At 71.2% G+C, this 25,847-nt stretch overlaps 5 protein-coding genes across 5 annotated transcripts; 2 read left to right on the top strand and 3 right to left on the bottom strand.

Annotated features, from left to right (window-relative positions):
- Positions 1–123: 123 nt before the first annotated feature.
- Positions 124–3,321, bottom strand: AURANDRAFT_66835 (hypothetical protein; the record flags this gene model as incomplete). The annotated part of the gene is made up of 5 exons (XM_009042140.1): positions 124–610; positions 651–795; positions 1,010–1,131; positions 1,212–1,976; positions 2,675–3,321. 5 exons carry the CDS (start codon positions 3,319–3,321, stop codon positions 124–126), a joined length of 2,166 nt encoding a protein of 721 aa, XP_009040388.1.
- Positions 3,322–4,308: 987 nt separating this feature from the next.
- On the top strand, positions 4,309–6,880 carry AURANDRAFT_66834 (hypothetical protein; the record flags this gene model as incomplete). The annotated part of the gene is made up of 2 exons (XM_009042225.1): positions 4,309–5,185; positions 5,424–6,880. 2 exons carry the CDS (start codon positions 4,309–4,311, stop codon positions 6,878–6,880), a joined length of 2,334 nt encoding a protein of 777 aa, XP_009040473.1.
- Positions 6,881–7,453: 573 nt separating this feature from the next.
- AURANDRAFT_31806 (hypothetical protein) lies at positions 7,454–8,116 on the bottom strand (the record flags this gene model as incomplete). Its single annotated transcript, XM_009042139.1, has 1 exon — positions 7,454–8,116. One exon carries the CDS (start codon positions 8,114–8,116, stop codon positions 7,454–7,456), a length of 663 nt encoding a protein of 220 aa, XP_009040387.1.
- Positions 8,117–14,008: 5,892 nt separating this feature from the next.
- On the top strand, positions 14,009–14,593 carry AURANDRAFT_5594 (hypothetical protein; the record flags this gene model as incomplete). The annotated part of the gene is made up of 1 exon (XM_009042226.1): positions 14,009–14,593. A coding segment is annotated over one exon (585 nt), but the record flags the coding sequence as incomplete, so codon positions are not given.
- A 4,654-nt stretch (positions 14,594–19,247) lies between these two features.
- On the bottom strand, positions 19,248–19,571 carry AURANDRAFT_8288 (hypothetical protein; the record flags this gene model as incomplete). The annotated part of the gene is made up of 1 exon (XM_009042138.1): positions 19,248–19,571. A coding segment is annotated over one exon (324 nt), but the record flags the coding sequence as incomplete, so codon positions are not given.
- Between the last annotated feature and the right edge of the window lie 6,276 nt (positions 19,572–25,847).

The following is a 25,847-nucleotide window of genomic DNA, read 5'->3' as shown; positions in this document are numbered from 1 at the left end:
GCGCGAAGAAAAGCTGATTCGGAAGTCGTACTGTCTCGTCTTTCGAAAGACGAGACAGTACGCACTCGGACGGATTTTTAGAGGCTACTTTGGACCTCCTGGGGGGAAAGGGAGTGGCGCGGCCTACTCGCCCGTCGGCGCGGGCGGCGGCTGCGGCCCGTAGGCCTCGAACTCGTCGCGGTCGACGCGGCCGTACTTCTCCTCGTAGAGCTTGTCGAAGTTCCACAGCAGGTCCTCGTAGGTCTTGGGGTCCTTGATCGGCAGCACCTCGGCCTGCTGCATGGCCAGGGCGAACTGCTTGGCGACGCCCGGCGGGTAGACGGCGGCGGCCGCGAGCTGCTCGCCCGTGAGCGACACGGGGTGCTTGCAGTTCTTGTAGGGGCAGTCGCAGAGCAGGTCCTCCGGGACGACGTTCATGTTGCCGCGCGTGGGCGCGGGGAAGGTGGGCGCGTTCGTGGCGAGGATGCCGCGCTTCTTGTACTTCTTGTCCTTGGGCATCTTGAAGATCTCCGCGCAGTGCTCGAAGGGGAACTCGTAGAGCCTGTGGACGTACCTCAGCTGCTTGTACTCCGCCGTCTTCCAAAAATCGTTGCCGTGCGGGCACTCGATCCTACGGTGGAATGGTCACGCGCGCGGAAGACAAGACGGACGCGGCGTCGCGCCAGATGCGCAGGTTCGGGAATTTCTTGACGAGCCGGTCGACGTTGCGCACGAAGTTGAGCGCGATGCGCAGCTGGTTCTCTCTCCGCACGCGCAGGTGGTCGCCCCGTTCCGGGTTCTGGTGGTTGTGCTCGCCTGTGTGGCAGCGGGAAAAAAAAAATGGGCTTGTCCCGCGTCCGTTGGGCGGGGAGCTGCCCGTTGAACGCGAATCACATGCAATTCCCGGCCCGAACCAGCGACCCAAACCTCTCATATGATACGCTGAGCGCGCTAACTCGAATTCGCTTTGGGCAACACAACGAAAATTTTCGGAATTTGATGAGGGTTTGATTTCCACACGGGTGCGTACACACTTTCGAGCCCCCGCCGCACGGCATGTGCAGGAAGATGTCCGTCGCGACGTCCCGCCCGACGAGCTCGACGATGTCCACCTCGCCCGCGTCGGCGACGACGTCGGGGTTGAGCGCCGGCCTGTGTGGAAATCGACCATTGGTTTTGAAAAGTCGGTTTGAAGGGCTGAAAGGTTCGATTTCCACACGGGTTCCGGCGACATGTCGATCGTCAGCGTGATGCACTCCGGGTCCAGCGCTTCGATTTCCGCCTCGAGATTGTGGCTGCCCGCGCACAGGCCGATCTTGACGCGTTTGGGCGGCGGCGGCGGCTCCTTCTTGCCCTTCAACGCGGCGCCGCAGCGCTCGCCGCCGGCGACGGTCATCAGCCCGCGCTGGATGGACCAGGCGGTCGCCCGCGCGCGGCCCGCGGCCGCGTGGACGGCGGCCGCGGGCGCGGGCTTGAGGTCGTGCGCGCGCGCGCACGCGCGCACGACCTGGCGCCGCTCGAACTCCTCCAGCCTCTCCGCGGCGCGCGCCTCGCGCGCCGCGATGACGGCCGGCGTGAGGACCGGGTACGGCAGCGCGCCGCGCGCGCCCGCGACCCGCGCGCGGTCCCGCCCGAGCTCCGCCCGGACCTCGTCGTCCGTCGCCGTGCGCGCCAGGCGCGCCTCGTAGCCGAGCTGGACGAGCTTCATCTTCGCGTCGCTCATGGAGCGCACCCGCGCAAACCCCGACGGAGCCACCTTCCCGCCGTAGTCCTCGGCGGTGTCCTCGACGACGACGAGCTGGCCGTTGACGAGGAGCGGCGCGCCGGCCTTGACCGTCAACGGGTAGGCCTTCTTCTCCTTCCGCTCGTCCTGCTTCTGCTTCTTCTTCTCGCGCTGCGCGTCGTCCGCGGCCGGTCGGGGGCCCGCGCTGCCCGCGGCGGCGCCCTGCGTGCCGGCGGCGCCGGCGTCGCTCGGCGCCTCCATGCCCTTCGAGCGGCTGCCGCGTTACTGGGCGGGGATGAGGCAAACCTCACTGTTCGATGCACTCGAGACGCGTGGGGCTGCTTGGGGCAGGAGAGTGGCTGACGCGCTGCGCCGCGGCCGCCGGCGGCGGCTGCGCGGGCGTGCAGATCGTCGCCGCCTTCCACAAGACGGGCACGGTCTTCGCGAACGCGCTCGTCGCGGGCCTCGCGGGCGCGCGCGCGGCCTCCCGCCCAAGGCCTGCATCTCCGACGGCGGCGCGGTCGGCACGGCAACTTCTCCGCGCTCGCCGCGCCGCCCGGCGCGGCGCCGGGCACGCGCTTCCTCGACCAGGTGATGTCCCCGGACTTGGACCGCGGCGCCCTCGCGGCGGCCCGCGTCCCGCGTCCCGCGCGCTTCGAGCGCCGGCGTTCGACCGGTCGCCGTTCGCAGGCCAGCGCGCGCGCGCCGCGCGCGTCGTGCTCGTGCGCGACCCCGTCGACGTCGTCCTCTCGACCTTCGACTGCCACGCGCGCCCCCCGGCGCCCGAGGCCTGGCGCCGGGCCGGCCTCTTCGCGGACGAGTAGCCGGACGCCGCCGGCCCGGCGTGACGCCGCGAAGATGGCCCGCCCGAGGTCGGTAGGGATGCTTAGGCTTCTAGACGCGACCTAGGCGGCGGGGCGGGGGCTGCGGCAGATCTCGCAGCAGAGGAAGTCGGGGTTCTCGTTGACGAACGTGCAGGCGGCGCAGGCCCAGTTCGGCGGCGCCGCGGCCGTCTCCGGCGGCTGGGGCGCCGCGGCCGGCGGGAGCGCGGGCTTCTTGGGCACGTTGGCGAAGTAGTTCTGGAAGCCCCTCGCGGCGGCCGTCGCGGTGGCCGACTCGGCCGCGAGGCGCCGCTCCCAGCGGAGCGACGCCTCGAGGGAGAGCTTGAGGTTGGCGTGGCGTTCTTGATCGAGCAGGGAGACCTCGAGCGCGACGTCGATGGCGGCGAGCTTGGCGCGAAGGTGGGAGGCGCCCGCGCGCCGGGCCGTGTAGTAGGCGTAGTCGGGCGCGGCGCGCCCGAGCAGCTCGAGCAGGTCTCCGCGGTCCTCGGCCGTGTACGACGTGCCGTTGTGGATGTTGCCGTCCAAGTCGGCGTCGCCCGCCGCCGCGACGTAGCCGTCGGGCCGATCCACGAGGCACCCGTAGGCCCACGCGTCGGGCTCCGGATTGCGCGGCCACGGGATGCACATGATCGCCGTCGCGGGCGCGGCGGCGCGCGGCGTGCCGCAGCCGCAGCTGGGGTACCGCGGAGCGTTGGCCGCGTCGCACATACCGCAGAGCCAGTCGCCGGGGCGCAGGTCCTCCCGCGGCGGGTAGCTTGCGAACACGCACAGCTTCATTGATTGGCGGCGGACGGCGCTCTGGGATGGTTCCCGCTCGGCGGCCGCGATCGAGGTCGATCGAGGTCTGTACATGTAGTTAGCTTCGCCGGGGTAGCTCCCCAAAGCGCCAATTTACGACCTGCGGTCCCAGCGATCCCGCGCCGCCCGATGCGACGGGACGAGCGACCTGCGGGACCCCGGAGCGGTCCGGCCGACCGTCGTCTTCTCGCGCCGCGGTCGGCGGCCCGGGCGCCGGCGCGACGACGCGGCGACCCGCCGGCGGCCCGGGTGACCAAGCCGGCGACCGCCCCGACGCGCGGCCCTGTTGGGCCCTAGGCCGCGCGAGTAAGGCTCTCCCTCGACCGCGCACGCGTCCGCGCACGCGCACGCGCACGCGCACGCGTCCGCGCCGGCGCCGGCGCCGGCGCCGGCGCCGGCGCCGGCGCCGGCGCCCGCGCCCGCGCCCGCGCCCGCGCCCGGCCGGCCGGCGCGCGCGCGCGCGCGTGGGGGCGCCCCGGTCGGGGGGGCACATAATCATCGATCGTTGGCCCGTCGGCGCCGCCGACGGGGGTGAAATCGTGCGTGTTCGGGCCGCAGGAGGCGCTCCGGAGCCCGCACGACGTCTCCCACGCCGATATCGCACCCGGGAGCCACGCGAACGCCTTCGAGGGCTTGCCCCGCGTACCGAACGCCTTCGAGGAGCGCCAGCCCGGCGTCTCCGCCCAGAATCGCACCGCGGACTGCGTCCTCGGCGTCGACGCGTCGTAGCCCGGCACCCCGCCGCAGACGCGCGCGCGCGCGTCGACGGACGCTCAAAAGCTGGTCAGAGGTACCTCAGAGCACGACTTCGACGGCGCAATGCGGGCCGCAGCCGTCGGAGCCGGTCCGGGCGCGCATGGCGCAGTGCCAGATCTGGCGAGCTGTGGCGGGCCGGCAGTGCAAGCAAAGCCTCAAGGTCTGAAGATTGACCTCGTCAGCTGAGCGACCGGCTACCATCGATCCACGATGTTGCGCCGCACGTTCAATCAGGGCACTGACACAAAGCGCCGGAGCGCAGCTCGCGCGCGCGAGAAGGCCGCCGAGGAGGCGCGGGACCGCGCGTGGGAACTGCAGTCGGAGCCCGCGGTCGCGGCGGTCATCGAAGCGGCGCGCGGCGTCGTCGCCGCGCGGCCGCCGGACCTCAAGTACGCGCCGAAGCTCGGCAAGCTCGCGCGGTCCGTGCTGCGCGACCACGGCGACCTGGCGTTCGCGTTCTTCGCGCTCGTCGCCGCGTGCTTGATGCACGCGTCGAAGCGCCGCCGCTTCGCGGCCGTCGTCGAGCGGGCGCTCGGCAAACCCGGCGTCTTCACGCCCGCGGCCGCGGTCCGCGACATCCGCGAGGCGGCCTTGCGCGTCGACACGCGCCAGCTGACGAAGCCCGAGCGCGCCGCCGCGGCCGCCGCCGGCCCGGGGCGGCCCGGGAAGATGCCGGGCCGCGTCACGCGCTACATCGCCGAGCTCGAGGCCGCCGCCCGGGCCCTGGCGAGCTCGGGCGCCGGCCTCTGCGCCTTCGCCCGCCAGCCCGCCAACACGGTGCTGAACGCGGACGTCGCCGCGCCCGTCGCCGCCGACGTCCGCGCCGAGCTCATGAAGGTCCTCAAGATCGGCCAGTACAACGCGACGTGGCTGGTGTCGCGGTCCGTCGCCGCGGTCCTGGGACTGAAAATCCCGGCGACGGCGGCGACGACCTGGGCGCAGGTCGTCGGCGGCCAGCTCGGCTTCGTCGACTCCGCCTGGACGCCCGGCCTCGAGGCGAGCGGCGTCTCGCCCCTGGGCGTCCTCTACGCGGCCGGCGACCGCGAGGCCGACGTCCTGCTCCTCTCGGTCGCGATGTGTCTTAAGGGTCCGTAGGCTAGCGCTCGGCGTGGTTGAATGTGAAGTGAAGGAAACTTGAACTTCAAGCTCCCAGTACATCTCCCAACGCCAGCGCCCGGGAGTTCGAGGCGCGCGGCGGCGACCGTCCGTCGCGCTTTTACCCTTCTGAGGACGGCCCGGTGATGTGATTCGCTGGGCACACAACCACTCCAACGTCAACCGTGAGGGGCAACCAAGGATCAATGTGTGCTTCAATTACCACACAGCCCCATCGATGTGGTCCGCGCTGGCGCTGGTCGCCGTCGCCGCGGCGACCAAGGAGCCCGCGAAATACTGGGACGAGACGGCGCACCGCACCGTGGACCACTCGCACCGCGACAGCGAGCACGAGCACTACGCCCAGCAGCGGTCGCGCGTCGAGCGGGCCGTCGGCGCCTACCGCTTCTACGTCTACGGCGGCGGCGCCTTCGACGCGATGACGACGGACCTCCTCCGAGGGCGGGAGCACAAGGTCGACGACCTCTACGTGCTCGCCGAGGACAAGGTCGAGCTGTGGACGCACCGCGCGCTGCTCAACGACTCGCGGCGCACGGACGACCCCGCGGACGCGGACGTCTTCTTCGTGCCGGCCTACCTGACGCTGTCGACGCTCGTCTCCGCGCACAACCACGCCCGGCGCCTCGCCGCCATGCTCGAGGCGCTCGCGGGCGCGTACTACTTCCGGCGCCGCGGCGGCGCGGACCACGTCTTCGGCTACTCGGGGACGAACCCCGGCACGGCGAAGCGCGTGGGCTTCCCGGACGTGCAGAAGGTGCTCCACCGCGCCTGGTTCGGCACCTTCGAGATGAACCCGGCCTGGGTCGGCGCGGACCGGCCGACGCCGCGCGAGCTCGCGACGTCGAATTCTACCGTCCTGGACCGCATGGTGCCCATGCCCTACGTCGTCGACGCGTCCAAGCTCGCGGGCCCGGCGGAGCAGCGCGACACGAACGTGCACCAGCACGAGATCTCCGTCTTCTTCGCCGCCAACGGGCGGCCCCAGGCGACGAAGTGGTCCGGCTGCAACCGGTCGACGGCGCTCGGGCTCAAGGCGCTGCCCAAGGCGGCGATCCACGTCTCCGCGGGCCGCGCGCGCCGGCGGCGGCTCGCGCGGCGCCTCGTCGACGGCCTGCGGCGCGCGTCGGACCGCCTCTTCGGCCGGCGCCTCGCGGACGCGCACAAGGTGCTCGTGGAATCCAAGTTCGCGCACGCGATGCGCGTCTCCGACTTCTGCCTCGTCATGTGCGGCGACACGCCGACGTCGCGCCGCATCTTCGACTCCATCGTCGCCGACTGCGTGCCCCTCATCGTCGGCACGCGGCTCTGGGGCAGGTGCGAGCCGCCGTGCCGCCCGGGCTGGGGCTGGTTCGTCTCCGGCGAAAAGCACCCGCACACCCCGTTCCACGACACGCTCATCGACTACTCGCGCTTCCCGCGGGTGGACGAGAAGTGGTTCTACGACGATGCCCTCGCGGCGACGAAGGCGGCCATCGCGAACGTGACGCCGGCCGCGGAGCTCGAGATCTGGAAGTACCTCGACGCGATCCGCGGCGACGTCGTCTACGGCTACGGCCGCGCGGCGACGTCGACGGACTTCGGCCGCGCGACGGCGAACCTCCTCGACGGCGTCGTGCTGCGCCTCCGCCACGGCGGCGCCGTGCCGCCGGGGCTCCGGCCGGGCTGAGGGTCCGCGCGCGCTCTAACAAAATTTCGACTACGAGGAATACGGCGGCTTCGACCGCGCGCTCTACGGAGCCGCGCGCGCGGCATCTTCCGCGACGAGTGGCGACGCGCGCTCGCCGATCCGCCGGAGTCCTGCAACCCGGCCCTCGCGCGGTCCGGCGACGTCGACGCCGAGGCCGGACATCTGCGCCGCGACCGGGTCGAAGGGCGCGCGACATTACTAGCCTAGTGGACTGCGGGAAGGGGGTGGGGTGGGAGGGAGGAGATGAAATAGGAACGATCGAAGGAGGTTGTAATTCGGAGCTTGTCTCCAAAGGAAGAGTCGCGCGCGGTCGTGTAGACGACGAGATCTCGGAGTCACGATTCGAGGAGACCGAGGCCCTTAAGCTGGTAATAAAGTTCAGGTGGACATGTTGCGTTCATAGACGGAACGACCTCGAGCGCACAGAGTTTTACATTTTGTGCTTGATATAGATGAGGGCGCGCATATTCGCTGAGTCGCGGATCTTTCATGTCTGAATCGCGGCCGAGCTTTTCATAATCTAATATGCTCACCAGGGACGCGTGGACCCATTCACAGCCCTTGGCCTTCGATAATATATAGTTGCATAACAATGTCTTTGAAATCCGGCCTCGCGGCTGCGTCGTGAGACCAGGCGTGGCACATGAGCGAACGCATTTCGACTGGCATCGACTCTGGGACTTTCGGGCGCTCCTGTTCGACACGGACCGCATCCATGATCTCCGGCAGATCGAAGCCGTCCCAGGGTTTTCCGTGGTCCCAGATCTCCCAGAGCACGATCGCGTAAGAATAGACGTCGCACTTCGTAGTAAACCGTGATTTCGCGCTAAAAGCCTCGGGCGCCGTGAACGGAAACGTCCCGGAGATCCCAGCTCCTCCGCGCATGGTTGAGGTCGTCGCGATAGTCTTCAGGGCTTCTGACTTACTGATGCCAAAGTCCGTAATCTTGCAACGCCACTCGTTCGTCAGGAGCACGTTTTGACTCTTGAGGTCGCGATGCAAGACGCCCACCTCGTGGAGGTAGGCCATGCCGATGGCGATGTCCTTGGCCCAAATGAACTGCGTCTTGGGCGTGATGGCATCGCCGCGCGCGTCGAGGACGCCGCGGAGCGACCCGTTCGGCAGGTACTGCGTGACGATGCCGACAAAGCTCGCATCCGTGGTGCAAATGCCAACAATGTCGATGGTGCGCGGGTGCTTGCGCAGCTTATCCATGATGCCGACTTCTTTTTTGAAACTGGAGAGAATCTTGTCGCGCGCGGACTGCGCTCCGACGCCGACCAGCGAGAACTTCTTGAGGCACACGATTTCGCCAGCGTACTCCGCTTTGTGGACGCTGCCCTGGCCACCGCCCGCGAACGGCTCCACCTCGACGAAATCGAGCTCGATCTCGTTCTCCTCCATGTGCGTCGCCTTGAGACGGCGCGCGCGGTCCCATTTCGTCAACGTCTCCAACTTTTCGAGTACCGTAGCGACGCCCTGCTGCATTTCGTGATGGGAGTCTATGATCTTGGCCAGGCCCTTGCTCACCTCGCCACTCAACTCGCGCATCTCGATCAGGAGCTCGTCCTCGGGCACGTGCGCGTTCTCCACGACCTCCGCGATCGCGACCGGAGTCCGCGCGAGGATCGCGGCGGCCGCGGCCGGGTCCTCGCGGGTCTCGGAGCAGCGCTTCGCCACGAGCATCGTGATCGACTGTTCCATCTGATATGTGCGCTCGAGAATATCGGCGTCCACCGCGAGCTTGTAATCGAGCTTGAGGCTCTCGAGGCACGTCGCGATCTCCTTGTCGAGCTTCGTCAGCGAGTTGACGTGCCCGCGCTGGTGGAAAGCGCGCTTGAGCCAGCCCGCCTGTCCGAAGGCGTCGACGGCCAGCTTGAAGTCGCACAGGAGGCCTTTCAGCGTTCGCATCTTCGACTCCACGAGGTCCGCGTTCCCGAATTCGAGCTTCGCTGCGTTCTTGGACATCTGCTGCAACGCGCCGAGGACGTCGACGACTCTTCGCCCGGCCATCAAGACGTCGTCCGCCTTGCGCGAGTGCTCCTCGACGGAGCGAAGGATGTCGCGGGCCACCTCGCAGATCGGACCAACGACCGGCCCGCCCGCCACCTGCCCCAGTGCGAGGAGGACGTGGACCGCGTTCATGCCCTGCGCGACGACGCCCTCCGACTCGAGCATCAGCTGCTGGTACCGCGCGCTGGGCACGGGCTCCGCCGCCGGCGCGGCCGCGAAACTCGCGCTCGCGGGCGGCGCGGAGGGCGTCTTCGTCGAGGCGGAGTGCCGCGCCGCGCCCGCGACGTTCCGAGCGCCGCCCGCGAAGGCGTCGTCGCGATCCGGAGGCGCCTCGAGGTTGATGTCCGCGCGAGCCGCGGCGGCCTTGGTCCGGCGACGCTTGATGCAGAGGCAGGCGATGGCAACCGCGACGACGGCCGCGACGGCCGCGGCCGCGACGACGATCGTGTCCGCGCCGCCGCCGCCGCCGCCGCCGCCGCCGCCTCCGGAACTCGTCGTAGGCGAACCCGGGGCGGAACTCGTCGTAGGCGAACCCGGGGCGGGTTGCGGGTTTGGCCGCGGAGTAGGCCGCGGAGTAGGCTGCGGAGTCGGCGCGCTGAGCACGTAGGCCGAGCCCGAGTTGGAGCCGGCGTCGTCGTTCCAGTACGCCCCGACGACGACGAGGTCGCCGCTGACGGCGACGGAGGAGCCGAACCAGTCCTCGCACCCGGCGTCGCTCGCGACGAGCTTGGCGACCTGCGTCCAGGAGGCGCCGCCGTTCGTCGTGCGGAAGACGTAGACCGAGCCCGAGTCGTAGCTGGCGGCGTCGTTGTACTTAGCCCCGACGACGACGAGGTCGCCGCTGATGGCGACGGAGTAGCCGAAGTAGTCGCCCCCTGCGGCGTCGCTCGCGACGAGCTTGGCGAGCTCTTGCCCGGACGTCTTCGGGGCGAGGCCCCCGAGGAAGAAGAAGATGATGATCGAATACCACGCGCGCATCGTGCGGCCAATGCTCGACTAATCGCTTGAAATGCTCATCTATCTAATGCTCAGATGCACGCGCCTCCTCCCATTACTAAAATTTTACCCGTACGCTCGTGCCCACCCGCACCCCCGAGCGACATAAAAGACAAGCGAGGTAAACAGGGGCTCACGCGCGCGGCGGCTCCGGCTCCTTGGACATGCGCCGGACGGCGGAGTCGACGAGCGCGTCGGTGCCGCCGTTCGCCGCCGCGCCGTCCGTCGCGTCGCCGTTGTTCTTGGACCGCCGGAGGGACGAGCTGCGGAGGCGGTCGTTGATCTCCCTGGAGATGCGGTGGACGCGGTCGATGCCTCTCGACGAGTTGCGGAGCATGTCGCCGGCGGCGGACAGCGTCGGCGCGACCTTGGTCTGCTTCATGTAGTCCCAGTGGCTCTGGCCGTCGCGCTTGATCGTCGTCGACGTCGCGTGGAACGGCGCGACGACGCGCGACGCCGTCGCGCGGCGCTTGGCCAGGAAGTTGTTCGCGTGCTCGACGGCCGCCGCGTCGTCCGGCGACACGTCGTCGTTGACGAGCGCCTTCATCTGCTTCGACCACGTCACGCGCTGCTCCGCGCTGTGCACGAGGATCTCGTGCCACTCCGCGTGCGAGCTCCGGATGAAGTTGAAGTTCTCCGCGTCGAGGCTGTAGAGCTCGCAGTGCTGCGTCGTCAAGACCGACGCCGTCCGCTTCTCGTCCTCGCTGAGCAGGGCGATCTCGCCGATGACGGCGCCGATCTTCAACACGGAGAGCAAAATGACGTGCTGGTAGTCGTCGTCGTCGTCGCCGCCGTCGTCCCGCGCCTCCTCCGCGACGTAGGCGTCGCCGTGGACGACGCCGACGCGGTCCAGCGACTGGTTCTTGAAGGACCGGGACCTCAAGACGAACTTGACCGTGTCCGTCATCGTGCGCATGAGCGTCTTCCGCGCGACGCCGTCGCGCCGGTCGCCGTCGTCCGCCGCGGGCCCGTCGCTGCTCTGCAGCTGGCGGCGCCAGCCCGCGGGCGGCGACGACCCGGGCGGGCCCGCGCCCCCGCGCAGGCCGCCCGCGTCCACGCGGCGGCCGAGGCCGTTGATCGTCGTCGCGCGGGGCCCGCGCGCGGGCGGCGGCGCGAAGTGCTCGTCCTCGGCGCCGCGGACGCCGTTGGTGTTGCGCCGCAGGACCTCGTGCAGCAGCGCGGCCTCTCGCGCGAGGGGCTTGCCCGCGATGACGCCGCCCTTGGCCGCGAGGAGCCGCCGGCGCGCGACGCGCGCCTTCGCCGCGCGCAGCAGTGCCTTCTTCCGGTTGCCCTCGTCGCCGTCGCAGTAGGCCAGCGCCTCGCCGTGCACGAGGAAGAAGAGCAGGTCGCCGTGGTCGCCCTCGCGCAGGATCGTCTCGTTCGGCGTCGTGATGTGCGCCTTGAGCGCGGTCACGAGGACCATCATGAGCTTCGGCCCGAGCTCCCAGAACAGGGGCTGCGTGTCGATGATCTTGCGGTTCAGGCACATGCGCATCTCGAGCTGCAAGGGCGGCGGCATGTCCCTCATGACCTCGGCGCCGTCGACCGTCGTGCCCGTCGCCCACTGGTAGTCCAAAAAATCATTCGCGCGCCGCACCGTCTCCGGCGGGAAGTTCTGCCAGCGCATGTAGTGGTTGACGCCGTCCTTCCTTTTCTGGTGCTGCTTGGCGATGGAGTGGAAGCCGTCCAACACGTTCGTCGCCGAGCCGATGACGATCGCGTTGACGACGAGGCCGACGATCGCGACGGACGCCGTCGTCCACATGGTCCGCGTCGTCGTCGGCACGGCGAAGACGGACCCGAAGGAGTGGATGGAGCCCCAGAGGTAGGCCTGCGGGGGGGGGGGGGTTCGTCGGGCGGCCGCGCGGTGCGCCCTCGGGTATTCCGACGCTTCCGCGCGCGCGCGCGCGGCGAACGCGGGGGACGCGGGGCGGGCGCACGTAGGAGTATTGGCGGAAGAAGGGCGCGTCGCGCACGCGCTTCGGCGGGATCCAGCAGCTGAACGCGGCCGGGTCGCATCCCGTGCTCCAGTACTCCTCCGACCGCGCGACGCGCCAATAGAGGCACGCGAAGAGGTGCCAGACGAAGAGCAGGCCCAGCAAAATGCGCATGAAGCGCATCATGACGGGGTGGAAGAAGGGCATGTGGCGCGTGTCGACGATGGAGTTGATCTTGAGCATCCGCAGCATCTTGAAGAGCTTCGTGAACCGGATGAACTTGACGTACTCGAGGATCCCGCCGCCCGCGCACCCGAAGAAGGACGTCGGCAGCGACGCGATGGCGTCGAAGACGATCCACTTGCCCGCGAAGGGGTCGAAGACGTAGCGGTACGCGATGCACCGCCGGTCCGTGACCTCCTCGGCCGTGACCTCGTCGACGTAGGACGTGAAGAAGGTCAGCGCGATGTCCGCGAGGAAGAAGACGTCGACGAAGAGGTCGACGTGGTGCATCCAGCGCACGCAGCGGCCGCTCCGGAGCAGCGCGTGCGTGCCCCACGCGATGACGATGGGCACCGACACGGAGACGTAGACGACGCAGAGCACCATCGCGAGCTGCCAGAACAGGAGCCAGCTCGAGTTGTAGCTGAGCACGGGGAAGACGACCCGCAGGGCCGCGTCGAGCCACGTGTCGTCGCGCATCTGGAGCATCTCGAGCTCGTGCGGCGTCGCGTCCTCCGCGGACCGGATGTAGTCGAGCCACTCGCCCACGTTGCCGCCGTTGAGCGTGAGGACCTTGCGCTGGCGCGCGCGCTCCTGGGCCCGGTCGTCCTGGGGCGCGAGGCCGAGCACCGCGGGCACCTTGAGCTTGAAGCTCCCGCGGCCGACGCCGCCGGCCAGGAGCTTGCGCCGGTCGCCCGGCGGCGCCGCGTCGCCCGGCGGCGACGCGGGCGAGCCGGGCCCCCGGTGCGGGGGCGCGCCGGGGGGCTGCGCGCGGAGGCTGCCGCGCGCCTTGCCGCGCTCGCGGCACTCCTTGACGATCATCGCGCGGGCCTTCTTGTCGACGTAGTTCTCGGAGCCGCCCGCGCTCGCGCGGCGGCCGATGGGCGCCGTGAGCACGACGGACGGCGCGTTCTGGACGGCCCCGACGGACCCGCGGTGCCGCGGCTCCTGGGACCCCCGCCGCTCGCGCGACGCCGCGCCGAGCGCGTCGTCGTGGTCGCTCCGCCGCGAGCCGCGCCGCTCGCGCTCGAAGGACGCGCGCTCCTCGCTGCAGCGGTCGAAGGACGCGCGCCGCTCGATGCGGTGCTCGAGGGACGCGTAGGACGCGACGTCCGGGCTGTCGAGGTCGTAGGGGTTCGGCCCCGCGGCCGCGCCCGCGCGCCGCGGCGGCAGCCCCAGCGGCAGCGGCCCGCCGGCGAGCGGCGACAGCGGCGCCTTGCGCTTCGGCGTCGGCGGCGACCGCGGGAAGTCCTTCGTCGGCGACTGCGGCGCGGAGCTGTCGAGCGACGAACTCGTCGCCCGTGAAGCCGCCCGTCTCCTGGGCGATGCGGCCCGCGAGGCCCCGCGCGTAGCGTGCGAGGTCCTCGTGGTGCGCCGCGAAGGCGTCGGCCTCGCGCAGCGCGCGGGCCACGTCGAGCGGGCTCGACTCCTCCCACTTGATCAATGTCTCGAGGAAGGCCATGCTCATGGCTTGCGTTGCCGTCGGCGTTGAGTTTGGTTGGGGGCTGGGACGAGTGCAGCCCCAAGAAGGCTGCCCCAGGAGTGCCCGCCGACGAGGACCGCGGAGTGCTCGCTTTACGGCCGGCTGCGGGGTGCGTCCTTGGGGCTGCGCCTCGTCCCGTCGCCTGGAATGCTCTGCCGACGGGGAGTGCTGCGACGAGGAGTAATCGCTTTGCCCAGCGTCGCGACCGATCTCCGGATACATCCATAAATTCATCAAAAACTTTCCTAACTCCGTGGCGCTCGGCGCGTGTTGATGATGCTGCTCTCCGAGTTTTGAGAGTGATGTTGAAAAGAAAAACAATCAGACGGTGAACTCGCTGCCACAAGCGATGCCCAAAAGCCCAGCGTCTCCATGAGCGCGCTGCGAAATGCGAACGACGACGCCGGCGACGACGACGACGCCGGCGACGACGACGACGCCTGCTACTTCGAGAGTTCCCTCTTCCTCAACGAGGACTACGAGACCGTCGCCTTCGACGTCGGCGGCGTCACGCAGCGCGTGCTCTGCCTCACGTCGGCGTCGACGGACCACGACCTCACGGGCCAGGTGGTCTGGCCCGTGAGCGTGCTCCTCGCCTGGTTCGTCGCCGCGAATCGGCGCCGCTTCGCCGGCGCGCGGGTCCTCGAGGTCGGCGCGGGCTGCGGGCTGCCCGGGCTCGTCGCCGACGCCGTCGGCGCGGACCGCGTCGCGCTCACGGACGGCTCCGACGTCGTCGTGCGCCTGCTCGAGCGCGCCGTCGAAGCCCTTCGGCCCCGGAGCGCCTCCGTGGCGCGCCTGCTGTGGGGCGACCGGCCGAGCTTCGAGGCCGTCGCCGCGGGCGCGTCGTTCGACTACGTCGTCGGCGCGGACGTCGTCTGCTGGCCCAAGCTCGTGGCGCCCCTGCTCCAGACCGTCGCGGCGCTCCTGGCGGCGTCGACCTGCGACGAGGCGGCCTTCTTCGTGGGCTTCGTGGCGCGCGCGAACTCGACGAAGGACCTGTTCTTCCGCGAGGCGGCCGCGCGCGGCTTCTCCGTGGAGGAGCACGACCCCGCGTCCTTCCTGCCGGACCCGGCGCCGGCGAACGTCCACTCGGCCCTCGAGCTCCGCCTGATCGAGCTCCGCCTCGCGCCGACGGCGCGGCGGCGCGCCGCGGACATCGACTTCCAGAGCGACGACCCGGCCTACGCGGCCTCCTACGGCGATAACGCCTGTTGAGCTCGAGCGGCGCCGCGCCTGGCGGGCGTCGTCCATCGCCGAAGGACGACGTCGAGTCGCCCGGGGGGCCATGCGCACGCGTGCGGTCGAGCCGGACTCGTGCCGGAGTTTTTAAAGTCAACATGGTCAGCTTGAAGCCTTGACAGAGCAAGGTGAAGTCGCGTTATAATTATGAAAGTGCGGCCTCCCATAGACAAAGAGTTGCGCGTGCATGCGTTGATGGTGCAGTGCATTGGGATGGAGCAGTGAATTGGGATGGGGGAAGCGGCGGACGCGCCGGTCGCCGCGCCGCGGACCGCGGAGCCGACGTCGCCGAAGTCCGCCGCCGCGCGGCGGCGGTGGACCCGCGTCGCGTCGCAGCGGACGTTGTCGGACGCGCCGGCCGCCGCGCCCCAGACCGGCAAGCGCGTCACCAAGGTCGTCTACCTCGCGCGCCACGGCGAAGGCGTCCACGAGATCGCGGCGGAGGTCGAGCGCGACGTCGCGCACGCGGCGGCGCTCGCGCGCGACCCGGCGGCGGAGAAGCCCGCGGAGCTCGCGGACCCGGCCGGCGAGGAGTTCTTCAACGCGGGCCTCACGGACCGCGGGCGCGCGCAGTCGGCGCGCGCGGCCCAGGAGCTCGACGCGCTCCTCGCGCGGCCCCACTACCCGCGGCCGGAGGCGTTCTTCGCGAGCCCGCTGCACCGGACGCTCGAGACGGCGACGATCCTCGCCGACGGCCGCGTCGAGGTGCCCGTCGTCGCCGTGGACGCGCTCCGGGAGCAGCGGGGGGGCCTGCCCTGCGACGAGCGCGACCGCGCGGACGTCGTCGCGGCGGACTTTCCCACGGTCGACGCGTCGACCATCGCGGCGGCCGACGACGCGTCGCCCGACGGCTACGTGCTCCGGGAGGCGCTGGTCGAGGACGAGGCGGCCCTCGCGGCGCGTGCGGGCGGGGCCGTCGCCTGGCTCCGGTCGCTGCCCTTCGAGTCCGTGTGTCTCGTGGCGCACCGGAGGCTGCTGCGCGCCGTCGTCCGCCACACGGGGCCGTGGCTCCAGGCGCGCGACGCGCGGGGCGGCGAGCTCGAGGAGGTCTTCCCGGCGTCCGAGGTGCGCGTCGTCCGCGTGACCTGGGGCGCGTCGGGGCTCCTCGAGCGCGTCGTCGCGCGGTCCCTCGGCGACGCGATGCGCGACAGCGACGCGGAGACGTTCGCGGCCTTCGAGCGGGCGCGCGCGGCCCTCGGCGCCGTCCGCAACGACGCGCTCGCGGCCGAGGTCGACGCGCTCAAGGCGCGCGCGCTCGACGCGCTCTTCGCGGGCGGCGACGCCGGCGACCGCGCGGCCGCGGACGCGTTCCGGCGGGTCAAGCGCCTCGCCGGCGAGGAGAGCGCGCGCCTGAGCGCGCTGCTGGGGCGCGTCATGGACGCGTACAAGCTCCTCGGCGAGCGGTACCGGTTCCTGGACGCCGTGCCCGCGGTCGAGCCGAACGCGCCGCTCCAGGTGCTGCCCGCGCCGGGGCCCGGCGCGCAGGCGGACGCCAAGGGCGACGCGCGGCGCGTCCGCCTCCTCCTCGCGCGCGCCGCGCGCCTCGACGGCGCGTTCCGCGCGAAGATGGCGTTCCTCGTGTCGACGTTCAACGACGCGCCGTCGTCCGCGGCCATCGCGGAGCGCCTGGGCCTGGACCCGGCGGCCTGGCCGCTGGGGCTCCACGACAGCCGCCTCGGCGTGAACGTGATCCGCCTCGCGTTCGGGCCGCCGAAGTCGCTCGGCCGCGCGCTCGAGAAGAAGCTCGGGAGCCTCAAGGACCTCAACCGGTGCGTCGTCGAGGCCCACTGCCCCTACACGGCCGCCTTCTTCCTCGCGGGCCTCAAAGCGACGTTCCCCGTCGTCGCCGTCAAGAACAAGCACAAGCAGGTCGTCATCGCGCAGCCGCCGGACCTCCACTGCAACGTCGACCTCGGCGGCGGCTTCCTCGGCGAGGTCCAGATCATCCTCGCGTATTGCCTGCAGATCAAGCACACGATCCACGCGTACTATCAGCTCCTCCGGGCCGACGCCGTCGACCTCGTCCTCGAGCCCCACCGCGGCACGAGCGGCGAGGCGGTCTTCGACGAGTTCACCAGGATGCGCGAGCTCGCTCGCGCACGAGGTCTGTCGGCGAGTTCGGGCCTCGCCGAGAGTACCAGGAGCGTAGGAACAACGTAGTTGTGCATGCGGCTTCTCCGACGCTAAATAATAACTTAATAATAATAATAATAATAATAGTCTCCGGCGTCGTAGGGATATGCGGTAAAGTTCGACCTGCCCGGACACGTTGAAGTGCTTCTCGGGTAGATCTATACTCATTTTGGCTGGCGCAGGCGGTCGGGGCTGCCACGATGAGCCGCGCGGGCTACGTCGCCGTGGACGCGGAGTCCGGCCCCGCGAGGCCAAAGGCCCGGTTTACGCTCGCCCTGGCCCTCGTCGCCCTCGGCGCCGTCGCCGTCGGCCGGAGCGCCGCCCGGCGGTCGCCGGCGGCCCTCGTCGGCGTGGCCAGTGCGACGTCGTCCTCGGACCGGACGGCGGACGTGGAGCTGCTCGTGTCGTCGCCCTACGAGCGCCGGCTCGGCCGCCCCATCGGCGACGGCCAGTACGACTTCGACTACCTCGTGGACGTGTCGCAGCGGACGCTCCTGAGCCTCTACCCGTCGACGGAGCGCGCGCACTGGGAGGTCGACGGCGCCCAGGTGTCGAACGTGACGTCGAGCGAGGTCGAGGTCGCCTTCGCGAACATCGGCACGCACGTCGTCGTCGTGCGCTTCCAGAACGGCGACGCGAAGAGCTTCGAGGTCACCGCGCGCGTCGTCCGCCGCGAATTGCGGGAGCTCACGGACGCGGAGCGCGACGCGTACTTCGGCGCGGTCTTCACGCTCTACGCGCTGAGCGACGCCGAGGGCCAGGCGACGTTCGGGCCCAAGTTCTACAGCGCCAACTGGCTCGTGCGCGAGCACCTCTTCGGCGCCGCGGACCGGTCGTGCGACCACTGGCACGACGACGCGGGCTTCGCGAACCACCACATCGGCATCACCTGGCAGTTCGAGAACGCCCTCCGGTCCGTGGACCCGACGGTGGCGGCGCACTACTGGGACTACACGCTCGACGAGCGCAAGCTCGGCGAGGAGTGGTACCTCTCGAAGATCTTCGACGAGGGTTGGTTCGGCAACATCGACAGCCTGAGCAACGACGACCACATCGTCGACCAGGGCCGCTTCGCCTTCACGCCGGTCATGAACGCGCGCAACGCGGGCTACATGAACATCACGAACCCCTACGGGCTGCTGCGGAGCCCCTGGAACGTGAACAAGGTGCCCTTCGTCATGCGGTCGTCGTACGTCATGGGCGACAAGTACGACTCCTTCACGTCCCTGCCGTCGTGCACCCAGTTCCAGGAGTACGTCGTGCCCGAGGCGTCCTACGCCGACATCGTCATGGCCCTCAACGGCGAGCTCCACGGGCCCGTGCACCTCATGGTCGGGGGCCTCTGGGGCGACGACGGCGACGAGTGGCGCCGCGTCGCCGAGTCCGAGGGCGACCCGGACCAGTTCCTGCTCCTGTCCAAGTTTCTCTGGCGCCAGGGGTTCGTTCGATGCCCGGACGTCTGCTCCGACGACACGCCCGTGTCCGACTGCCGCTGCGACTGCCCGGACGCGATCGTCGAACGCGCCGGCTCCGCGTACGAATTACTGAACAAGGCGGGCGTGCTCGAGCTCTGGTCCGACGACAACGTCAACGACGTCTTCACGGACCAGCCCCTGACGTCGCCCTACAACGTGACCTACGACGACCTGCTGGACAAGCTCTGCGCCGTGGGGCTGCCCGGCGAGATGTTCACGAGCGCCGCGCCGCAGGACCCCATCTTCTGGCCGCTCCACGGCAACGCGGAGCGGTTCCTCCAGTACGTGCGCCTCCTCAACGAGACGGGCAACATCACGCTCGACGCGACCTGGGGCTACGAGCACCAGACGCACGAGGGCTCGGACACGCACGTCGTCTGCGACTGGAGCCAGGTCGACGCGACGGACGTCACGTCCATGCCCGTGTGCCGGCGGGACACGTGCCCGGGCCACAAGGCCGACGACCTCCTGCCCTACGCGTCCCTCACGGACACGCAGGTCGGCCTCTACACGAACGAGGAGTTCTACGAGCTCACGGCGCCGAACTCGCCGGACCTGACCTACGTCTACAACTCGCTCTCCTACTGGCCCGGCTGCTCGAACAACCACACCTTCACCGTGGAGTACCCGAGCCCGACCTTCGCGCCGACGGTGAACCCGCAGAACGAGCGCCGGACGTAGGGCGCCGCCTTTTAACAGCAGCTTATCTATCTCGCCGTGGCACGGGCCCGGCCCGTGGTGAATTTTTTAGGCCCCCCGCCCTAGTACCCGTAGTCGCCGCCGCCGCCCGCATCGTACGCGTCGGGCGGCAACGCCGGCCCGCCGCCGCCGCCCGACGCGAACTGCTGGACGAAGGGCAGGTTCTTGAACATGGCCGTGAAGAGCGGGAACAGGTTCCCGAACAGGTTCAGGAAGCCGAAGATCTCGACGACGATGCCCAGGAGCGGGTGGCCGCTGAGGATGAGCATGAAGCCGCAGGCGAAGCAGAGGCTGCCGCGGAGTTTGGCCGGGTTGAGCACGTAGCGCGACGCGCGCTGGGGGCCGACGACGATCGGCGCGCCCGCGACGAGCAGCACGTTCCCCAACCGGATGAGGTTCTTCTCGAAGAAGAGCGACACGCCGAGCATCGTCGACGCCGCGCCGGCGGCGCACATGATGAGCCCCGTCTTCCGGTCGGGCACGAAACCGCCGAGGCCGGAGAGGTCGAGCGGATTCTCCTTGGGCCGGTCGAGCGGCGGCCGCGCGTAGTCGTAGGCGTCGCCCTGCACGTAGGCCTCGCTGCTCCACTCGTCCTCGTAGAAGTCGTTCTCGTAGCTGCCGCCGCGCACGACCGCGAGCGCCGCGGCGCGGGCCGTGGCGCGTCGTCTCCCGCCCGCGGTGCCGAGCCAGCGCGGCGGCGGGCTCAGGCGCGCACCGGACCGCGCCGACGACGTCGTGAGCGTGCACGACAGCGCGAGCAGCGCGAGGCGCCGTGGCCTCGGTGGGTGCGAGATCGTCGCCATTACGTGTGATGCGGCTCGAGCTTGTTCCCCGTTGTTCAAGGTCGCCGTCGACGCCGACCGCCGATGGCGTCCTGCGTCCGCGGCCATCACACACCATATTACCGCTCCCGCCCCAGCTTCCAGGCGACGTAGGCCGCGACCCCTCGGTGGCTGAAGAGCGCCTGCGCCACGTCCAAGCGCCGCCGTCGCCCCGCGAGGTCGCTCGCGTTCGCGACCATCGCCGGGATCTCCGCCGCGTCCGCCGCGTCGACGACGAGCCCCATCTCCCGCCACGCGAGCCCCAGGTCGCCGTAGGGCAGGAACGCCGCGGCATCGCGCGACCGCCGCAACCGAAAGACGCGGTCGCAGCACGTCGCGCGGCTGACGCAGGCCGGCGTGTCGTCGCCGACGTAGACGGGAAGCGCGCCGTGGCGGACGGCCGCCGCGAGCATGAACGTCGCGTGCATCGTGCCCCGCGGCGCCAGCGCCCAGGCGGCGTCGCGGAGTCCCGCGCGGAAGGCCGCCGCGTCGATGGTGTCGCCGCAGGGCCGCACGCCGGGGCCCAGGCCTTCCAAGAAGCAGCGCACGCGCGCGTGGCAGCCCCCGGCCCAGAAGAGCGACGACCCGGCGGCCCGGGCGACGTCGCCGTCGTCGTCCAGCGCGTGCCCGAGGAGCGGCACCGGCACGCGGCCGAGGGCGGCGCCCGGCAGCTCCGCGCCGCGGAACGCGAGCGTCGAGCCGAGCGCCGTAAGACGCGTGTCGAAGACGAGCACCCGGGCGAAGTCGGGCACCCAGCCGTCCGCGCGCTTCGCGAAGGAGGCGCGCACCTGCTCGACGTGCATCTGGACGAGGACGGAGAAGTGGCGGTGGGCGTCGAAGTCGAGCGCGCGCCAGAGCTGCTTCGTCGCGTCCGCGAGTTTGCGCTGCCGCGCGCCCGCGTGGTTCGGGTCGGCGAGCTCGTGCCAGGGGATCGGCACGTGCACCCAGCCCGGCGCGCGCGGCGCGAGCGCGAGCAGCGCGCGCTCCATGGGATGCGCGTCGACGAGGCCGTGGAGCTTGCGGCACGCGGCGAAGACGCGCGCCTCGTACGGGGACGGCGCACGCGGCGGCGGCGTCGCGGCGGCGAGGACGTCGAGGATGGGTCGATTGTCGTCGAGCGCGTCGGACAGCGGCGACGCGTTGGCGTAGATGGCAAGGACGGCGGCGGCGAGGCCGCGCATCGCACGGCTAGCCCATGCTTTTACGCGGGCTGCAATAACCACATTGAACCTTCAAGGGCTGCCGATGGTGATGCCTCTCCGAATCGCATAGAGCATGCGCAGCATCGCCGTCGCGGCGTTGCTCGCCACCGTCGCGCGCGGCGACGGCGAAAAGTACCTCGTGCCGCTGCTGACCTACGGGCCGAACAACCAGTTCGACGGCCTGCTGGAGGCGACGGCGCTGGCGGAGGTCACGGGCCGCACGCTGCTGCTGCCGTCGCACTTCTCGCGCTGGTACCGCGACGACTCGTCGTCGGACATGGTGCCCTTCGAGGCCGTCTTCGACCGCGCGCCGCTGCTCGCCAGCGGCCGCGCGGCGATCGTCGACGCCGCGACGCGCGAGCTCTGGGAGCGGAAGCGGCCGTGGAGCGTGCTCGCGAGCCCGCTGCCCAAGGACCGCCTCGCGCGGGCCCTCGCGCAGCTCGGGCTCGACGGGAAGCCGGGGAAGAAGTCCGTCGTCAAGGCCCACAGCCGCGCGGACGACGTCCGCCGCCAGTTCGAGGGCGGGGGCCTCCGCGACGCGACGTTCGTCTGCGTCGCGCCCCTCTTCGTCATCGACGGCGAGCGGCAACTGCTCCTACGCGCGGCGGCGCTCCGCGTGCGCAGCGACCGCGTGCGGCGCTACGCGGATCGCGCGCGGCGGGCGCTCTTCGGCGACGCCGAGGACGACGTCGAGCCGCTCCTGGCGGTCCACGTGCGTTTTCGCTCTGCTTTTATGTGTTTACGAAGAGACCCCTCGCGTAGGTGCGCCGCGAGTCGACGGAGCTCGGCTGCGAGGCCGGCGCGCGCTACGTCGTCTGCCCGACGCCCGGCGGCACTGTGACGACGGCCGAGGTCCTCGAGGCCGTGCTCGCCGCGGCCGCGAGCGCCGGCGCGACGCGCGTCTACCTCGCCCACGCGGGCCAGGGCGCGCCGGACGTCGCCGGCGAGCCCGCGATCCTACTCGACGCGATCCGCGGCCGCGGCCTCGACGCGAAGACCGCGTCCACGGTCGAGGCCATGGCCGCCGCGGTCGCGCCCGACGAGCCCCTCCTGCCCTTCGACGTATCCCTCGTCGAGCAGGAGATCTGCGCCACTGCCCACGCGTTCTCGCCCTCCGCGCGGTCGACGTGGTCCGCGACCGTGTCCCTCGACCGCGACGCGCGGCACAAGAGGAACATGAAGCCCCTCGACGTGCCGTCGAAGCGCAACAGGCGGCGGAAGAAGCAGAAGGCGCCGACGTAAGAAGGTGGGAGTTGGGGGATTCTCTGGCCGGGGTAGTCTCTGGAGGCTGGCCTGGGGTCTGGGGCCCGCGTCGCGCGTCGGAGCGTGCTCTGGCGGCCCGGGGTCCTCGCCGATCTGTTGCGCAATATCGACTGCCGACCCGAGTCGGAGCCGTCGCCGACTCACCCCTTACACCCTCACACCGCTCCCGCGCGAGAGCCGTCGTCGCCGCGTACGACCCCTCCTTCGACGGGTCTATTTTTCCTCGCAGCGAGCCGTCGTCGCCGAGCGCGACCGTCGACCCGACTCGCCACCGCTCGCCGCGCCGCGGCCTTTTTTATCACCCCCACACGGAAAAGATGGCCGTCCCCGAGGCCGCGGCCGCGACCCTCGACATGGGCGCCGTCGACAAGGCGCTCCCCGAGCTCCGGCGCGACCCGACGCCCGGCGAGGCGGCCGCGGGTTTGTACGACAAGAACGCGCGCGGGGAGGCGCCCCTCCAGGCCGTGGCGAACTTCGGGTCCGCGGCCGCGGCCGTGCCCGAGCAGGGCCGGCGCTACGTGGGCACCATCGTGACCATCAAGCCCAAGTACGCGTTCGTGCGCCCCGCGGACGCGCTCCCCGGCGGCGACGGCGACGACGTCTTCCTCCACGCGACGGACATGCGGGCCGGCGAGGAGTGGGTCGACATGGGCGACCGCGTCACCTACCAGGTCGCCGAGTACCGCGACCGGCTCAAGTGCGTCGACGCGGTGCTCCTCGAGGCCGGCGAGCACCGCGGCGGCGACGGCGGCGACGGCGGCGCGCCGCGGCGGCGGCGCGAGGCCGGCGAGCCCTACGACCCGAACGCGCCCGGCGGCGCGCGGGGCCGCAGCCGGCGGGGCCGCGGCGGCGTCGGCCGCGGCGGCGCGGGCGGCAAGGGCGGCTCGTCGCCCGGGGGCACGCCGCGCGGCGGCCGCGGCGGCCGCCAGCCCAGCGGCCGCCACGCGGCCGACGCCGTCGCCCAGTACAACCAGCAGATGGCCCAGTACTACGCCGCCTACCAGCAGGCCTACGGCGACCCGACCGCCGTCTACGAGTACCAGCAGCAGCTCGCGGCCTACCAGCAGCAGTACGGCGCCTACTACCAGCCCCAGGCCTACTACCCGCAGGCCAACGGCGTCGCCTACGGCGCGCCCGCCGTCACCGCCGAGTCCGCCGCCGCCGCCGCCGCCGCCGCCGACGCCGCCGCGACCGGCGACGAGGCCGGCGCCGCCGCCGGCGAGAACGGCGCCGGCGAGAACGGCGGCGGCGCCGACGCCGCCGCGGCGCCCGCGGACGGCGCCGCCGAGGCGCCCGTCGACGCCGAGGCGTCGCCGGGCGAGCCCAAGGACGTGAGCTCGCCGAAGCTCTCGTCCAAGGCGCCGCCGTTCGTGCCGCCCGCGGACGAGTGAGGCCGCCGGCGAGTCCCCGGACTCGGCCCCCGCCCCTCGCGCCGCACCGACCGCCCCGCCCCCGCGCCCCCGTCGGCGCCCGACATCCCCTGAATCCCAACGCCGCCGCGTCCGCACCGCGCGGGCGCGCCGCCGCGCCGCGGACGCGCCCCCGCGCCGCGGACGCGCCCCCGCGCTCCACTTCGCGCTCCCCCCGCGCGCCGCGTCCGCCGCCCCCCACCCGCCAACCCCCAGATCACTGTTCTTTTTACTAAGTAAACATCATCCCGCGACTTGTTTTTTTTCGTTGTCGTCTCGGTGTTCATTCCGAGGAAGGCGCGTCGGAGAGCCTTCGGAGCTGGTGCGTGAATAGGCGTGTGAATCAATGGCCGCCGTGGATTGGCGACGCCCTTGCGGTGAGAAATCGAGCACGTCCACGCGGCCTCTCGGCGGCGCCGCCCGCCAAGCAGAGGCCGGTTTTCGTCCGCGCCGCCGGCGCCCCGTGAGCAGGCCGTCGTCCGCGGAGATCTGGCGAAACCTCGGACGTCGAACACCATGCATCGCCGCCGCCGAAAAAAGTCGTCGCAAATGGCCTCGGCCTTCTTCGGCGGGAGCAAGTCCGCGTCCTTCGCGTCGTCCCTCAAGAAGGTGCAGTCCTTCAAGAGCCCGGAGGCGAAGAAGGAGTCGAGCTTCCTCGAGAAGTCGCTCCAGACGGCCGACGAGCGCGCCGCGCACGCCGCGCGCGTTAAGGTGCTGAAGGACCACATCCGCGCCATGGACCGCGTGGGCCTCGCCTACGAGTGGCTGCTCGACGGCGAGGCCGTGGGCTTCGACGTGGGCCTCGGCACCTACGAGGACGGCGACGCCTACACGTACTTCGCGGTCACGCGGTCGAAGGTCGAGGTCGTGCGGCGCGGCGACGAGTTGATCCGCGTCGACGGCGACCTCCTGTGCTACGCGACGCCGGCGAAGCTCGTGGACCTGCGGCGGACCCTGGCGGAGTCGCCGCGGCCGTGCCGCCTCACGTTCATCATGGGCGACGACCGCGACGAGAGCGACGACGATCCCTCGTCGCTCGGCGACGAGTCCGTGGCCTACGGCGAGGACGTGGACGACTTCGACCCGTCCTCGCCGCCGCCGAACCGGGCGCCGTCGCCGGAGCCGGGGGAGCCCGCCGCCCCGGTCGTCGCGCCGGAGCCGGTCGTCGCGGCGCCGCGCGCGGCGACGGCGGTCGCGAGGCCGCCGGAGCCCGCGAAACCGCCGCCCGTCGCGAAACCGTCGCCGCCGCCGGCGCCCGTCGCGAAATCGCCAGAGTCCCCGAGGCCGGCGCCCGTCGCGAGGCCGGCGCCCGTCGCGAAATCCCCAGAGTCCCTGAGGCCGCCGCCCGTCGCGAAAGCGCCGCCCGTCGCGAAAGCGCCAGATTCTCCGAGGCCGGCGCCCGTCGCGAAGCCGCCGCCGCCGCCGCCGCCGCCGCTCGCGAGGCCGCCGTCCGTCGCGAGGCCGCCCCCGGCCGCGGAGCCGGCGTCGCCGCGTTCGCCGGCGGAGAAGGCCGCCCTTTACGCGACGACGGAATCCTTCGAGGAGCGCCGCTGGGCGCGGACCCTCGAGGTCGTCTCCGTCGAGGAGCGGCGCGCGGCCTGGCGCTCGCGGTCGCCGTTCCGTGACCCGACGGAGGAGTAAAAACTAGGACCTTAGCACGTAGGCGGCGTAGTTGGCGCAGGTCAGGTGGCTGCGGTCCTCCGGGTCCGCCAGCACCTTCCGCGAGCGGAACGGGTTCAACGCCGGCGCCGCGAGGAACGCGTGGCCGCGGCCGCGCGCGTCGAGGGCCGCCAGATCCCGGTCGAGGTCCGCGGCGCTGTGCGCCGTGAAGAGCGCCGGCGCCCGCGACGCCGCGACGGCGTCGAGCGCCGCGGTCCACCCGGCCTTGAGCGAGTGGTGGCCGTAGCCCGGATTGAACAGAACGACCGCGTCCGGCGCGCCGTCGCTGACGTCGTCGTCGTCGTCCGCGGGCCGCCGCAGGTCCGCGACGGTCTCGACCATGGACTTGGCCGCGGTGATCGCGAGCGACCGCGGGCCGCGCCGCGCGACGACGC

The sequence above is a fragment of the Aureococcus anophagefferens genome, assembly GCF_000186865.1.
Source record: "Aureococcus anophagefferens unplaced genomic scaffold AURANscaffold_28, whole genome shotgun sequence".
In the NCBI taxonomy this organism is placed as follows: domain Eukaryota; class Pelagophyceae; order Pelagomonadales; family Pelagomonadaceae; genus Aureococcus; species Aureococcus anophagefferens.
Note: the sequence above shows the minus strand (reverse complement) of the source record. Positions and strands in the feature narration are given on the sequence as shown.